The 16,741-nt window shown below is 57.5% G+C and overlaps 1 protein-coding gene across 1 annotated transcript; it reads left to right on the plus strand.

Annotated features, from left to right (window-relative positions):
* The first annotated feature begins 1,193 nt into the window (after positions 1 to 1,193).
* Positions 1,194 to 14,472, plus strand: CSK (C-terminal Src kinase). The gene is made up of 13 exons (XM_054168859.1): positions 1,194 to 1,302; positions 8,130 to 8,204; positions 8,525 to 8,638; positions 9,670 to 9,782; positions 10,485 to 10,704; positions 11,103 to 11,196; positions 11,280 to 11,345; positions 11,475 to 11,574; positions 11,740 to 11,830; positions 12,529 to 12,602; positions 12,716 to 12,911; positions 13,643 to 13,729; positions 13,831 to 14,472. Exons 2-13 carry the CDS (start codon positions 8,190 to 8,192, stop codon positions 14,011 to 14,013), a joined length of 1,353 nt encoding a protein of 450 aa, XP_054024834.1. The 5' UTR covers positions 1,194 to 1,302; positions 8,130 to 8,189; the 3' UTR covers positions 14,014 to 14,472.
* The last annotated feature ends 2,269 nt before the right edge of the window (positions 14,473 to 16,741 follow it).

Here is a 16,741-nt window from a genome sequence, read left to right on the forward strand (position 1 = left end):
GCACTTCTGAGTTGAGTTTTGGACCCTTCCCTCCAAGGAGGATATTGAGATGCTGGAACAGGTCCAGAGAAGGGCAATGAAGCTGAGGAAGGGTCTGGAGAACAGGGTTGGGGAGGAGCAGCTGAGGGAACTTTGTTCAGTCTGGAGAAAAGGAGTCTGAGAGGAGACTTCATTGCTCTCTACAACCCCCCGAAAGGAGGCTGGAGCCAGGGGGCAGTTGGTCTCTTCTTCCTAGAAGGAAAAAAAGTGCCAGGACAAGAGGGACCAGCCTCAAGTTGCACCAGGGAAGGTTTAGCTTGGACATTAGAATAAACTTCCTCACTAAAAGGGTTCTCAACTACTGAACAGGCTGCTCAGGGGGGAGATCAGATCCCCATCCCTGGAGAGATTTGAAGATGAGATGCTGAAGAACATGGTTTAGTGGTGACCTGGCAGTGTTGAGTTACTGGTCAGACTTGGTGATCTCGGAGGTCTTCTCCACGGCTAATAATTCTGTGGTTCTATCCAAAATGTCATGATATGATATGATTATGATATATATGTTCCAGCACGATTATTATTGTTGGGTTGTTAATTGTTTATCTTAAAAGATGTTAATGAATGTACTGTTATTACCTTTATTAATAACTAGGCTTATTTCATCACTACTTGAAGGTTATTTCAGTACTATTTCGTTCCCGCGGCAGCACCCACCGAGCACGCAGGGACTGAGGGGACGGTGCCGGGCTGGGCGCGGGTAGCACGGCCACGGTGCCGGTGCGAGTCCGGATCCGGGTCCGTCTGCCGGCGTCGAGCGGCGGGTCCTAGCTCCGCAGCCGGTGGTCAGTCCCCGGCAGGTGGCAGCCCAGCGCCGTTCCCCGCCGCTCAGTTCCGTTCCGCTCCGTTCCGAGCCGTGCCGGCGCAGGCGCGCTGCTCGGGGCGCTCCGGTTCCGGGCCCCGCTTCCTCCCAGCAGGCCCCGCCGCCCCGGGCGGACCCCGCGCCCCTCGCCCGGCCCCAGCTGGGCGGCGGACGCTGTGTTCCCCGCCTCGCACCCCCCGACATCCACCCCCGGACCCCTCAACCACCCCCTCCCACTCCCGAACACCCGCTCCCCGCCGCACCGCGCTCGGCCCCGCCGGGCGGGCGGCGGCGGCGGCGGCTGCTGCTGCTCCGGCGGCTCCGGCTTCCTCCGCCCCTTCCGTCCCCCATCTTCCCCCCCCCTCCCCCCTTTCCCCCCCCGCGCCGGCCCAGCCGAGCCCGGAGGCCCCCGGTAGCACCGCATGGAGCAGCCGGCGGCGGGCTAAGCCCCTGCCCGGAGGGAGGTGAGTACCGGCTGCCCGGGCCCGCCGCACCGGACACCGGGGAAAGGGCGGGAGGGGACACACAGCGGGGGCTGCTTGGGTGTCTCCCAGCCTGTCCCCGCCCCTCCCCGCATCCCCCCGGTGTTTGGCGGGGAGCGCAGACAATGGGGCCTGCGGGGCGGGCCGGGGATGCGGGGTAGGGGGATGCAGAGGTGAGGGGCTGCGGTGGGTACAGGGTACAGCCACCTCCGTGCTACTTGACCTAGAGGGTGACCCCAGCATAGTCCCCCTCAGGGACAGCCCCTCCACCCCAGCCTGGGTTTGGGATGCGGGGAGGGCTGCATCCTGCCTGTTCTGCAAAGAACCAGAAACACCAGCAGCATCCTTTGCTCCTGGTGATGGAGGTGGGGTGGGGGCAGGAGCTGGTTGTCGCCTTGTCGCCTCCCTCCCCCCCCCCCCCCGCCCCAGCCCCCTCCCGAGTCAAAACCTGCCTTCACTGTCCCCATCCCATCTCGAAAGGCCGAGCTGCTGGCGGGGCTTTGGAGAGAGCCGTTGGGGCAGGAGGAGCGAGATGGGCATTGAAAAAAGAAAAGAAGGGGGCTGGCAGCAAAGGATGGGGAAGGGTGGGTGTGTGGGGGGGTGTTAATTATTTTTGACTGTGGTCACTAAGGCGGTGTCAGGTTATTTATAGCCCTGGCTTGTTGCTCGGAGGTTTATGGAGAGCGAAAGGGGCTGTGCCATCCTGCGGAAACAACAACAAAAAAAGCACCCGGGAAAAAAAAGAGGGGAAAAAAAAAGGCCAACCCGAGGTGGGAGGGTTGGAGAAAGGGAGGAAGGGGATGGCGGCCTTCCTCCAGCCATGGGGGGCTACCTCACCCCTCCCACCAACCCCAGGCAGGGCCTTAACCTGGCAAGGAGCGGCCAGAGAGGTCCATGGAAGCACAGCAGAGGGATGCAGGAGGTTGTGGGAGCATCCCCGTCCTCCCATCCCTCCCCGAGCACCCTGGGGATGGAGCAGAGCCTCACCACAGGGATGCTGTCCCTGTGATCCCAGGGGGTTTGGAGCTAGATGATCTTTAAGGTCCCTTCCAACCCAAACTACTCTGTAATTCTATGATTCCAGGGAGTTTTGGGGTGCACTTCACCTTTCAACTGCTGCTTCCCCCTATGGCCTTTTGGTTTAGGAGGAAACCTCTCAGCTGCATCCCAGCATGTCCCAAGCCTGTGTCAGGGCAGCTTCACCAGTGCCTCCTCCCTCCCCCACCTTCCCCCATCCCCAGGGACGCCCTGACACCCTCCACGACCTGAAAAGGGGTTGCTGGGAGGATTTGTGGACTACCAAAAGGCGAGGGGAGAAATCACCCTGCTGAGGTTTCCTGTAGGAAAGAGACCACTTCATGACGGGCACAGCATCTCCACGAGCCTCCCGTTGTGTTCCCCCCCTCCAGGTGCTTTCCACAGGCTGAGCAGCAACATATTTCTTTTTAAAAGAAGATAAAGGAAGAGGAAGACACACCACACACACACACACACACACCTCCACCCTCCTTACTTCACCCTGGGGAGGGCAGCCAGGCGAGGCTGGGCTGGGGGAGAGGCAGCGAGAGCCTGGGTGCGAGGGCAGGCAGCAGCCGAAGGCGGAACAGTTGTCTTTCGATTAGAGTAATCGTAGGTGTTGCTTGTAATAACAGCAGATAAGATCTGCTGGAGACACTCAGGATGTTGTCTGCTTCGGGCTGCCTGGCTGGGTGGGTTTGGGGGTTTTTTGGGGGTTTTTCTGGGGGGTTTATTTCTTGTATGAAGTTGAAAGGAACTCAGGTGGTTGAGCCTTGGGAGATGAGGATGCGTGAGGATGGATGCAGGGGGCATGAAGCTTTCCTGCTCTCTCCCAGCCCTCTGTGATTTAAAGTGGAGTCATCCCTACCTGGTGCTGAGCAGCTGCTCTCCACTTTTCCCCCTTAGTTTGGGAAGGAAAATGAAGTAGCTTTTCCCCATCTTATCCCATGGTGTTGGCACTGTTTGGGTGCTTTTCTCTCGGGGGGTCGCACAGAGCCTGCCTGCAGCATTGGCACAGCACAATTGTGGCTGGCGATTAGAATCACAGAATGGTCTGGGTTGGAAGGGGACCTCCAAAGCTCATCCAGTCCAACCCCCTCTGCAGCCAGCAGGGACATCCTCCACTAGATCAGGTTGCCCAGAGCCCTGTCGAGCCTCACCTTGAATATCTCCAGGGATGGGGCCTCAAGCACCTCCCTGGGCAACCTGTGCCAGTGTTCCACCTCCCATATCGAAAGGAAAGGTTTCCCCAACTCGTTTCCCTGGTGCCCTTTGGATTATCAGGGTGGTAAAGCTGTTCACCTTCCCTGGCTCTTGGCTCCACAGCCATCCTTCCCAGAGGGAAATCCAGGAGCAGGGGCCAGCAGGGAGGCAGTGGGGCTGATCACAAACCTTGGTGGCCCTTCTGGTGGTGCAGCAGAGATTCAAAGGATGCTCAGGTAGAAGGTGGGGAAGAAAAGGGAGGTGAGTTTTTGGGGGGGTCCCTGACACATCCCAGCTGCTTCCTTGAGCCCCAGTTTGGGGTTGGGGAGCTTCCAGTGGGAGCAGGGCTTCAGATAGCCACAGCTGGCCCTGTGCTCTGCTGTGTTGGTTCGCTTGCTCCCCTGGGTGCTTTCTTAACTCTTATTCATCGTTCTCAAGCTGTCTTCTGCCTCTCCACAATCCTCCCTAGGGAAGCCCCTCTGCTTTGGGAGGCAAGGGGAGATTTGCTGGAGCTCACCAGTGGGAATGCTGCCTTTAGGCTCTGGATCCACACTGGCCTCACCTCCTCCTTCACCCAACCCAGCATCCCGCCGGGACGAGCGGGGCTGGCGGAGGCGCAGGCAGGGAGGAGGGAGGCCGTGGCCGGGCAGGAGGCCGGGGCCAGGCTGGGTGACGGCAGAGGGTGACGGCAGAGGGTGACGTGCTCGGCAGGAACCGCTGCCTGTCACATGAGGCCACCGCAGGCAGCGCTGCCTTCGGGGGGACAGTTGGCAGCGGCCCCGGAGCTGGGTGCTGGGGCGGGCGGGCGGCTTCCTCCCCCTCAGCTTGGAGGCAGAAAATAGGTAACGACTGGGACAGCCCAGAAGCCAAGCTGCTGCTGGGAAGTCATCCTCGGGAGGAAGGAGCCTTGCACTCGCATCTAGAGGAGGTGGCATCAGTGTCCAGGGGCATTAACCACATACCCCTGGAAAACTGATAGGCAAGTGGGTTTTGGGCTATAGTTATGAGCATGCCACCATCGACCTGAGAGGAGGTTGGGGTGAGGTGGATGTTGGTCTCTTCTTCCTAGTACCAGGCGGTGGAACGTGAGGAAATCACAGAATCACCGAGGTTGGAAGAGACCTCAAAGATCATCAAGTCCAACCTGTCACCACAGACCTCATGACTAAACCATGGCACCAAGGGTCACATCCAGTCCCCTCTTGAACACCTCCAGGGATGGGGACTCCACCACCTCCCTGGGCAGCACATCCCAATGGCTAACAACTCTCTCTGGGAAGAACTTTCTCCTCACCTCCAGCCTAAACTTCCCCCGGTGCAGCTTGAGACTGTATCCTCTTGTTCTGCTGCTGGGTGCCTGGAAGAAGAGACCAACCACCTCTTGGCTACAACCTCCCTTCAGGGAGTTGTAGACAGCAATAAGCCTCAAGTTGCACCAGGGCAGCTTCAGGCTGGATATTAGGAACACATTTCTTTGCTGCAGGAGTGGTCAGGCATTGGAACAGGCTGCCCAGGGAGCTGGTGGAGTCACCATCCCTGGAGGTGTTCAGAAACCCCCTGGGGACGTGGTTTAGTGGCATGGTGGTGGCAGCTCGATGGTTGGACTCAAGAGGTCAGGAGAGGGCCTGGTTTTCTGTGATCAGGTGCTCCAGATGCCCACAGTCTGGGCAGGTAAAAACACCAGCAGGACTGCTGTGTTCCTCTTGGCAGGGCTTGCTGGGACAGTTTCCTCTTTCAGAGAGACAGAGATGACTCTCTGCACGGCTCGAGAGGCCATAAATTTTGTATCCTCTCCGTGCTCATGAAATATAAATTGCTGGTGGCATGCAGGAGCTGAAAGCCCAAACTGCCTCCCTCTGGGGCTGGGAAGATCCTGCTCTCACGCAAGGTGCAAGCTTGAGTTTCCCAGCCTCCAGCCAGGCTGCAGTGCTGGGGTGGAACCTTGGGCATCCCCTTCCAGGTGATGTTCCCTGCCATCCCCATCCAGCTCCAGTGGGGAAAGCTCGGTCAGGATTTTCCAGCCAGAGGCTGGAAATGAATCCCAGGGTTTCATCCCAGAGGCTGGAAACAAATCCCCATCCCTCTGCCTTTTTCTTGGACTGAGAGCAGCCCTGCAGAGAAGGACTTGGGGGTGCTGGTTGATGAGGTGCTTCACATGAGCTGGCAACGTGGCTAGCAGCCCAAAAAGCCAATTGTGTCCTGGGCTGCATCAAAAGATGCATGGCTGTCAGGTCACCTGGGGTGCTGCATTTGTTTCTTCAGCCCCCAGCACAAGAAGGATATGGATCTGGTGGAGCAGGTCCAGAGGAGACCACAAAGTTGATCAGAGGGCTGGAGCACTTCTGCTATGAGGACAGAGTTGGGGCTGTTCAGCGTGGAGAAGGCTCCAGGGAGACCTTAGAGCAGCCTTCCAGTACCTGAAGGGGGCTACAGGAGAGTTGGGGAGGGGCTTTTTATAAGGGCTTGTGGTGACAGGAGGATGAGGAGGAATGGCTTAAAGCTAGAGCTGGGTAGATTTGGACTGGATATTAGGAAGAAATTCTTTCCAGTGAGGGTGGTGAGACACTGGCAGAGGTTGCCCAGAGAAGTTGTGGATGCCCTTTCCCTGGAGGTGTTTAAGACCAGGCTGGATGAGGCCTTGAGCAACCTGGGCTAGTGGGAGGTGGTGTTGCCCATGGCAGGGGGATGGAGCTAGATGGCCTTTATGGTCCCTTCCCACCCAACCCATTCTAGGATTCTCTCCTTTGGTTTATTTCCCACCTGGATGTTGGGAAGTGCTGACTCAGCGCTTTGGGGATGAGCTCCAGCTTGGCATCCCCACGGGGAATGGGGCTGAAAAGCCTTCCAGAGAGGTGCAGAGGAGCCTCTTTTAAAACCAGCTCCTTCCAGGCTCCAGCCAGATCCCTGCATGGGCTGATGGAGCGCTGTCATTTATTCCCTGCTTTTCCTGGGCTGCATTTTGGGCTGGTGGTATCCAGACTCTTGGCTGGAATTTCTGCCCCACACCAGGTGTGAATTCAGAATGTAACCAAAAATCAGCTGGAAAATCTCTGAGCTGGGGGCATTGCAGGGGGCTGCATTCCCAGCTGATGCTCTCTGGCCCAGCATCATAGAACCACAGAATGGTTTTGTTTGGAAGGCCATCCAGTTCCAACCCCGCTGCCATGGGCAGGGACACCTCCCACTAGCCCAGGCTGCTCAAGGCCCCATCCACCCTGGCCTTCAACACCTCCAGGGGGGAGGCATCCAGCAGTGCCCTCCCTTGTGTCCTGGCCATTTTTGTGGCAGTGTCCCCAGCCTCATGGGTGCCATCAAGTTGGGTTTGGGTACCATCCTGAGAGGCTTTTCCTCATCTGCTGCCCCAGTTGGTTGGAAACCATCCCGACACCCAGGGCCCAGATGATGGTGATGAGCTTCACTGCAAACCCCAGCACTCAGCTTCATCTCCCCAAACTCTATCCTTAGGGTGAGCCTCCCAGCCTCAATTTCCCCTCTCTGATTCTAAAGAGCAAGTGGCTTCTGGCACATCCCCACTGGTGAGGGAGCTGGTGCCAGCGTGATGCCTTCTCCAGAGGGCTCTGGGCATGGCTGTGGTGGGAATGGGAGCTCACACCCGCTCTCTTCCTCCCCATGGCTCTGCCCCTTATCTTCTTCCTCCTCCTGGCTTTCCCCCTGCTTTCAGTTCCTCCTTCCCAAAATACTCCGAGCTGCTGGCAGCAGCAGGGCTGGGAGTGGTGGCCACTTGTGACCCCCGAGACATGGGATGGAGGAAGAAATACCCAGGGTGGGATTTTGGGGGCGCTCTGCCTGCATCCTGCTCCGTGCCCCCAGCCCGCTGTGACCCCAGCGCCCCGGCCCAAAAAAGCCTGGTTTGATGCCAGGCTTGGTGACTTCATCTCTTCCCAGGGGTCAAAGCAGTGAGAATAAAGCTGGGTTTGTTCCCCTTCCACGCGCTGGGGCAGGATGTGACCCAGCCTGGGGCCTCAGGGTGCTGCAAAGGGGATGGGGGAGCACAGCACCCCCAGTCAGGGCCACCCCCCTGGGACTTAGGAGCCAGCAGGAGCTCCTGCGTCCCGGAGCACCGACAGGCTGTATCCTGCAGGGAACAGGGTTTGATTCCTGTGGGATGCTGGGCCCAGGAAGCTCCCAGGGCTGGATGTTTCCCCACGTGGGTCACCAGGCACCGTGGGAGAGCGAGGCCGAGGCAGTGTCCCACCATGTCCCAGCGCTGCTGGGGAGGGGACTGGGATGCTGGCAGAGGTGTGGACTGCTCCTCGCTGCTTGCATCTCCTCACTGCCCAGTGCTTGGGGTGGTGCTGCAGGGACAGGAGCCACCTGGCTGGCAGCCTCCAAGGAGGGAGCTTCTCACCCATCCTGCCCCTGGCTGCAGCAGGGACTGCCCCACCAGTCTGGGGAGGACATTTTGGAAGCAGCCCCTGGGACAGGACCTGTTCCCTACGTGGTGGTAGAAGAGATGCTGGCGTGGCCTGGGGAGCGTCCTTTGGCGGGGGGGCGCTGCTCCCTGCAGGTTGTCCTCACACAGCCCCCCTGTGCCATGCCCTGCTGGCAGCCTTCCCTTCCCTCTGCAGGTCTCATGGTACCAAGTGACGTGTCCCCACTGTGAGATTCGCTCCCCCCAACCTGAGAAGATGTCAGGGATGCAGGTAAGCGCTGGGTGAGGAGGAGAGGCAGGGATGGGGCAGGCTCCCCAGCTGTTCAGCCATGTCCCCAGGGCTTAGGAGGGACGTGGGGACACTTGTGCCCCTGCAGAAGCCCAGGCTGGGTATTTTTTGCCCCAGCTGGAAAAAGCTATCCCAAATCCCCTAAGCCCTTTCTGGATCCGGTGAACCCCAGTTTGTTTCGCACCAGAGGGGCAGGACCCCTGCCTGGCTGTGGTGAGGGAGTCCCCGTGGGTTGAGGTGGGGCTGTGGGGTGGGAGGTGTGGCCAGGCAGGGTTTGACAAGGTGCCCCTCTCCCTGGGCAGGCCGTGTGGCCGTCCGGTACAGAATGTATCGCCAAGTACAACTTCCACGGTACTGCCGAGCAGGACCTGCCCTTCAGCAAAGGAGATGTCCTCACCATCGTGGCTGTCACCAAGGTAAGGCCACTGCTTCCCCAGGGACCTCCCTCTGCTGGGATTTTCCAGGGGAACTTCCCCTGCATAGAATCAAAGAACTGTCAGGGTTGGAAGGGACCTCAAGGCTCAGCCAGCTCCAACCCCCTGCCATGGGCAGGGACACCTCACACCACAGCAGGTCGCTCACAGTCACATCCAGCCTGGCTGCAAACACCTCCAGGGATGAGGCTTCCACCACCTCCCTGGGCAACCTGTGCCAGGCTCTCACCACCCTCCTGGAGAAGAACTTCTTCCTAACATCCAATCTGAATCTCCCCACTTCTAGTTTTGCTCCATTCCCCCCAGTCCTATGACTCCCTGACACCCTCAAAAGTCCCTCCCCAGATTTCTTGCAGCCCCCTGCAGATCCTGGAAGGCCACAAGAAGGTCTCCTTGGAGCCTTCTCTTCTCCAGACTGAACACCTTCAGCTCCCTCAGTCTGTCCTCAGAGGTGCTCCAGCCCCCTGCTCATCCTCTTGGCCCTTCTATGGACATGCTCCATCATGTCCAGATCCTTCCTGTACTGGGAGCTCCAGAGCTGGACACAGCATCCCGGTGCTGGGCTGCTCCTGCTGGAAGTCCCTCAGAGCCAGCAGGGCAGGAATGGGGCCAGGCGGTCTGGTAATTAATTCACAGCCTCGTTAGTTAAGGTTGCACCAAAATGAAAGGCTCTTGAGAGCCTCCTGGGAGAGGGGAGAGGCTCACAGTCGGGCAGCAAGGATGTGCTCAGCACCAGGGGAGGAAAAGAGGTGGATAGGGAAGCCCCAGGATGCTCAGCAGCCTGGGACAGGGGTCACGGTGACCCCCATGGGATCACCAGCATCGGTGTTTGGTGGCTCCAGCACTGACCCTGTTCCCTTGCCCATCCTATCCTGCCTGCAGCCAGGGTGCTGGGCTGCCTGGGGACACACAGGCAGCTGCCTGGGAAAGGAGGCACCCCTGGGCTCCATTGGTGGGATGCTGTCAGCTCCAGGGATAGCACGGGCTCAGTGCTGTCTCTGCTGTCCCCACAGGATCCCAACTGGTACAAGGCAAAGAACAAGGTGGGCCGGGAGGGCATCATCCCTGCCAACTACGTGCAGAAGCGGGAAGGGGTGAAAGCTGGCATCAAGCTCAGCCTCATGCCGTGAGTATCCAGGGGGAACCTGGTGGCAGCTGGCTGGGCCTGGAGCACCCCCACTGTGTTAGATCACAGATCCAGCTGACCCCAGGTCCCAGCAGAAGCCACGTCCCTGGCAGGGCTCAGTGAGGGTGAAAGGCAGAGGGGGCAGGGGCCGGAGCAGTGTAGACCGGGGACTCAGTGCTGCTGGGGAGAGCGCTGAGCACCTTTGGAGCTGCCTGCCTGCAGAGCTGGGAAGATGCTGGATGGTTGGACAGCAATCCAAAATGGGTGTCATACCCAGAGCTGTGGCTGTAAAGGCTGCTGGGAAAAGAAAGAGGGGTTGGAACATGGTCTGAACAGGAGGGACAGGGGACAGGCAGATGGATGGAAGCATGGATGGAGTGATGGAAGCATGGATGGTTGGTTGGTTTTGATGACCCTGCTGCATCCCAAAGCTACCAGTGATCCCTAGGGTCTCTGTGGAGACCCAGACTTGGGTCTGGAGGAACCAGGCTTGCCATGAGGAAGAAGTCCTCCATGGGTGTGCAGAGAAGCTGAGACCTGAGTTGGAGGCCAGGAGGAGGGGGAGCAGGACACGGTGAAAGAAGCTGTGCCATGGGGTGTGGATGGGCAGCCGGGAGGTGCACGGGCAAGCACAGGCAGAGATGAGGGCTGCCCAGCCAGCACCTCCCCAGCCCCTGAGCTGTGCTCCATGGCCCTTTGCAGGTGGTTCCATGGGAAGATCACACGGGAGCAGGCGGAGCGGCTGCTGTACCCCCCCGAGACAGGGCTGTTCCTGGTGCGGGAGAGCACCAACTACCCCGGGGACTACACCCTCTGTGTCAGCTGTGAGGGCAAGGTGGAGCACTACCGCATCATCTACTCCTCCAGCAAGCTCAGCATCGACGAGGAGGTCTACTTTGAGAACCTCATGCAGCTGGTGGAGGTGAGCTCTTGCCTGCTGCCAACCCGCCTGCCCCCCTTGGCAGCCTGGGAGCTTTGAGCTTGGGCTGTGGGATATAGAGGTCAGAGCTTGGGGAGCTCAGGAGGTGCTGGGGACCTTCTCTGCCAACCCCATGGGCTGGGTTTGGGCTGCTGGGGATGGAACCCTGGGGTGAGGTGGTGAGGAAGGGGTGGGATAAAGGAGATGGCTGGATGGACAGGGCAGAATGTGAAGGAGAGAGGGACCCTGAGGAGGGACAGAGACCCCTGAGCCCCCATCCCGCCCATCCGTGGTCTCGTGCTGCCACCTGGTGGGGTCCCAGAGCCTGGCATCGTCTTGGTAGGGACCCCCAAGCCCAGGGTGTCACCTCCCACCACCTCTCCTCCCTGCCTCTCCCCCAGCATTACACCACGGACGCAGATGGGCTCTGCACCCGCCTCATCAAACCGAAGGTGATGGAGGGCACAGTGGCAGCACAGGATGAATTCTCCCGCAGTGAGTGGCCCTGTCCCTCCCCCTCCTCCTGGGCACCACCCCCCAGCACCCTCTTACAGAGATCTCCCTTCTTCCATGCACAGGTGGCTGGGCCCTCAACATGAAGGACCTCAAGTTGCTGCAGATCATTGGCAAAGGAGAATTTGGAGGTGAGCCTTATGTCCCCAAACCTCACAGTGACCCTGGAGGGGAGTAAGCTCTGCAGCCCCTCCAGGGGTAATGGTGGGAGGCTGGGATGCTTCCCAGTGCCTCCCATGCCCGTCTCTGCTGGCCCACAGATGTGATGCTGGGGGACTACCGGGGGAACAAAGTCGCCGTGAAGTGCATTAAAAACGATGCCACAGCGCAAGCCTTCCTGGCCGAGGCCTCCGTCATGACGTGAGTGTTCCCCGGGGCAGGGGGGACACAGCGCAAGGGAGGGGGCACCTCTGTCCCTGGGAGCAGAGGTGGGTGGTCCCTGATGCCCTAGGAGGACCAGAGGACCACCGCCCCCCCGCCAGCTTCTCCCCAAAACCCTGCCCTGAGCCTTCCTGCACCGCGCAGGCAGCTCCGGCACAGCAACCTGGTGCAGCTCCTGGGCGTGATCGTGGAGGAGAAGAGTGGCCTTTACATTGTCACCGAGTACATGGCCAAGGTGAGACCCCCAGCCTGGGCACCTGCCATCCTGCTCTACCCTCTTTGTCCCCTCCAGCACCCCCCACCAATATCCCAGGACTTCACCCTGGCAGACCCAGGTGGGTCATCCAAACTCAGGTGAAGTCACCCTGGGGCCACCATGCTGTTTGGGGGTGGACAGGGAAGTCACCTTGGGGCCACCATGCTGTTTGGGGGTGGACAGGGAAGTCACCTTGGGGCCACCATGCTGTTTGGGGGTAGACAAGGGAGGTCACCCTGGGGCCACCATGCTGTTTGGGCGTGGATAGGGAAGTCACCCTGGGGCCACCATGCTGTTTGGGCATGGATAGGGAAGTGACCCTGGGGGCACCATGCTGTTTGGGGGAGGACAGGGAAGTGACCCTGGGGCCACCATGCTGTTTGGGGGTGGACAGGGAAGTGACCCTGGGGCCACCATGCTGTTTGGGGGTGGACAGGGAAGTCACCCTGGGGCCACCATGCTGTTTGGGGGTGGACAGGGAAGTGACCCTGGGGCCACCAAGCTGTTTGGGGGTGGACAGGGAAGTGACCCTGGGGCCACCATGCTGTTTGGGGGTGGACAGGGAAGTGCCCCTGGGGCCACCATGCTGTTTGGGGGTGGACATGGTGGGGCACTGTGGGAGGAGGAGGTGGGTGGGCTGCTGGCCCTGGTGGCACCAACTCTTTCTGTCTTTGCAGGGCAGCCTAGTAGATTACCTGCGGTCACGCGGGCGGTCGGTGCTGGGTGCAGACTGCCTGCTGAAGTTCTCCCTGTAAGTACAGCAGCCAGGCACCCAGCCTGGGGGCCGTGACCCAGCGTGTCCTGCACCCACCAGCCTTTATGGGGCCGCCTGGCTGACCCCTTTCTCCCTTCCACCCCCACCAGAGATGTCTGTGAAGCCATGGAGTACCTGGAAGCCAACAACTTCGTCCACCGGGACCTGGCGGCGAGGAACGTGCTGGTCTCGGAGGACAACATCGCCAAGGTCAGCGACTTCGGGCTGACCAAGGAGGCCTCCTGCACGCAGGACACAGGGAAGCTGCCGGTGAAGTGGACGGCACCAGAAGCACTTAGAGAAAAGGTGGGGGAGTGGAGTTGGCTGCCCTGGGCTTTGGGGGCCTGGTAGAGGCTGGAGGAAAAGGGCACATCCTGGGATGCCTGCCCTGAGTTTGCCTGCATCAGGAAGAGTGTGGCCAGCAGGAGCAGGGAGGTCATTCTGCCCCTGTACACTGCACTGGTTAGGCCACACCTCAAGTACTGTGTCCAGTTCTGGGCCCCTCAGTTTAGGAAGGAGGTTGACTTGCTGGAGTGTGTCCAGAGAAGGGCAACAAAGTTGGTGAAGGGCTTGGAACACAGCCCTATGAGGAGAGGCTGAGGGAGCTGGGGTTGCTTAGCCTGGAGAAGAGGAGACTCAGGGGTGACCTCATTGCTCTCTACAACTACCTGAAAGGAGGTTGTAGACAGGCAGAGGTTGGTCTCTTCTCCCAGGCAACCAGTACCAGAACAAGAAGACACAGTCTTAAGCTGCACCAGGGGAAGTTTAGGCTGGAGGTGAGGAGAAAGTTCTTCCCTGAGAGAGTTGTTAGCCATTGGGATGTGCTGCCCAGGGAGGTGGTGGAGTCCCCATCCCTGGAGGTGTTCAAGAGGGGATTGGATGTGGCACTTGGTGCCATGGTTTAGTCATGAGGTCTGTGATGACAGGTTGGACTTGGTGATCTTTGAGGTCTCTTCCAATCTTGGTGATTCTGTGATCTGCTGCCCCCCACACCCCTGCCTGAGCCCACTCACAGGGCTTCTCTCCCCTCCCTCTAGAAATTCTCCACCAAGTCGGATGTGTGGAGCTTCGGGATCCTCCTCTGGGAAATCTACTCCTTCGGGCGAGTGCCTTATCCGAGAATCGTGAGTGAGAGCCACCACCCCTCATCCCTCAGGGCTGGGGGGAGGGGTGTGTGAACCCACACCTTTTCATCCTGAAACTCCTCCCCTGCCCCTTCCCCCAGCCCCTGAAGGACGTGGTACCCCGCGTGGAGAAGGGCTATAAGATGGATGCTCCTGATGGCTGCCCTGCCGTCGTCTACGAGGTGATGAAGAAGTGCTGGACCCTGGACCCCGGCCACCGGCCGTCCTTCCACCAGCTCCGTGAACAGCTAGTGCATATCAAAGAGAAGGAGCTCTACCTGTGAGGGGGGGGCTCACCCACCCACCCCCCCCAGCAGCCAGAGGGGACCCACACTGGGGAGGGGACGGGGGTGTGAGCAGCATCCCCCCCCCTTACCCAGCCCTAGCGCCGGACGCAACCAGGAGGGAGCCCTGGGTGGTGGGGGGAGAGTTCCTCCCCTCGCAATTCTCCTGGTTGCTTCCAAACATCCAAATCAAGTTTGTTTTGTTGGTTTCAGTTCCCAGGTTTTAAGGGTTTGGGTTTGTTTTTTTGTTTCTCCTTTGGTCTCCCAGGCTCCTTTATTATTATTGGGTTTTGTCTCCCAGGCTCCTTTGGGTTTGGTTTGGGCTTTGTTTTTTTCAGTCTCCCAAGCTCCTTTTTCTTTTCTCTTTGTTTGTTTGTTTGTTTGTTTGATTTTGGGGGTCATTTCTGTTTTGTTGTTGTTGGGTTTGTTTGCTTTTATTTTGGGCTGGGTTCCTTGGTTTTATTTTGGGCTGGTTTGGTTTTATTTTGGGGTGGTTTGGTTTTGGGGTGGTTTGGTTTTATTCTGGGGCGATTTCTTTGTTTTGTTTTGGGGTGGTTTCTTTGCTTTTATTTTGGGGTTGTTTGGTTTTATTTTGGGGTGGTTTCTTTGCTTTTATTTTGGGGGTGGTTTCTTTGTTTGCTTTTACTTTGGGGGTGTTTTCTTTGCTTTTATTTTGGGGAGGTTTGTTTGCTTTTATTTTGAGGAGGTTTCTTTGCTTTTATTTTGGGGGTGGTTTCTTTCTTTGCTTTTACTTTGGGGGTGGTTTCTTTGCTTTTATTTTGGGGAGGTTTCTTTGCTTTTATTTTGGGGGTGGCTTCTTTGTTTGCTTTTACTTTGGGGGTGTTTGCTTTTATTTTGGGGAGGTTTCTTTGCTTTTATTTTGGGGGTGGTTTCTTTGTTTGCTTTTACTTTGGGGGTGTTTGCTTTTATTTTGGGGAGGTTTCTTTGCTTTTATTTTGGGGGTGGTTTCTTTGTTTGCTTTTACTTTGGGGAGGTTTCTTTGCTTTTGTTTTGGGGAGGTTTCTTTGCTTTTGTTTTGGGGGAGGTTTCTTTGCTTTTGTTTTGGGGAGGTTTCTTTGCTTTTGTTTTGGGGAGGTTTCTTTGCTTTTGTTTTGGGGAGGTTTCTTTGCTTTTGTTTTGGAGAGGTTTCTTTGTTTGCTTTTGTTTTGGGGGTGGTTTCTTTGCTTTTGTTTTGGGGAGGTTTCTTCCTTCGGTTTTATTCTGGGGTGGTTTCTTTCTTTGTGTTCTCAGCTTTGGGGGGTGGGTTTGGGTGGGTTTGGTTGGTTGGTTTGTTTGTTTGTCTGTCAGTTATTTTATTTTCCAGTTGTTTCTTCTTTGTGTTATTATTTCCAGCAGGGCCCCAGCCAAGCTCTGGGTGTTTTACTATAAGTACGAATCTTATTTTTTAATGTAATTAAATGAAGAAGAAAAGGAAGGGAAAAAAAAAACCAACAACAAAAAAACACCAAAAAAATAGAAAAATTAAGGGGAGGAAAAAAAAAAAAAAAAGGAAGGGAGGAGGTTAATAAAAGAAAGTAAATAATAAATAAGCCAATGAAATGGACACAGGAACAGGAAACCCCAGCGACAGAAGTGATGGTTCCAGGGGCGACGCTGGACTCTCAGCCTCGGCCCCACCAGATGCTTTTTATTTTATTATGGGTTTTTTGTTGGTTTGTTGTTTTGTTTTTAGGTTTGTTTTTCCTTTTTGTTGTTCTCTTTCTGGGTTGTTTTGCTTTAAAACTCGTTGCAATGTTTGCATGCTGTCTCCAGAGGCCTTTTTTTCCAGTCCTGTCCAGTGCTTTATTCTCATGTAATGCTACCGACTGTGAGATTAAAACTGTAATAAAAACGACCAAGCCACCACCCTTGGCTACAGATGTGGCTCACCCATCCCTCCCCCCCACACACACACACCCCCTTCACCGACCCTCTGCCTGCAGAGCTGCTCCCAGGGGAGTGCAAAAGCCCAGAATTCCAGCAGGGTGGGGGTTGGAGATCCTCCAGGCCAACCTCCCCTGCTAAAGCAGAGGTACCGACAGCAGCTTGCTGTGCCCAGGCAGGTTTGGAATCTCTCCAGAGAAGGAGACTCCACAGCCTCCCTGGGCAGCCTACTCCAGGCCTCCAGCACCTCACACCAAAGAATTTTCTCCTCCTCTTCTGATGGAACCTTCTGGGTTCCAGTTTGTGCCCACTGCCCCCTGTCCTGTCACGGGGCACCACTGCAAGTTTGGCCCCACTCTTTAGCTCTTGTGAGCACTGATCAGGTTCCCTCTGGTGCTGTTCTCCAGGCTCAACAGCCCCAGGGCTCTCAGCCTTTCCTTCTCACAGAGATGCTTCAGGCTCCTCAGCATCTCTGTAGCCTCCACTGGACTCTCTCCAGTAGTTCCCTGTCTCTCTGGAACTGGGGAACCCAGAACTAAGCCACACTGCTCCAGCTGTGGCCAGGCTAGGGCAGAGCAGAGGGGAAGGAGAGCCTCCCTCAAACTGCTGACTACACTTTTCATGCACCCCAGGAGACCATTAGCCGCCTTGGCCATGAGTGTGCGTTGCTGGCTCATGGGGAGTTTCTCCACCAGCACCCCCAGGTCTTTCACAAAGCTGCTTTCCAGCAGGTCCACCCTTCCTTCACCTGTCCTGGTGCAGGAGGTTGTTCCTCCCCAGGTGCAGGACCCTACACTTGCCCTTGTTGAACTTTGTGAGGTTCCCCTCTACCCTACTCTGGAGC

Source organism: Dryobates pubescens, chromosome 17 (genome assembly GCF_014839835.1).
Source record: "Dryobates pubescens isolate bDryPub1 chromosome 17, bDryPub1.pri, whole genome shotgun sequence".
Taxonomy (NCBI): domain Eukaryota; kingdom Metazoa; phylum Chordata; class Aves; order Piciformes; family Picidae; genus Dryobates; species Dryobates pubescens.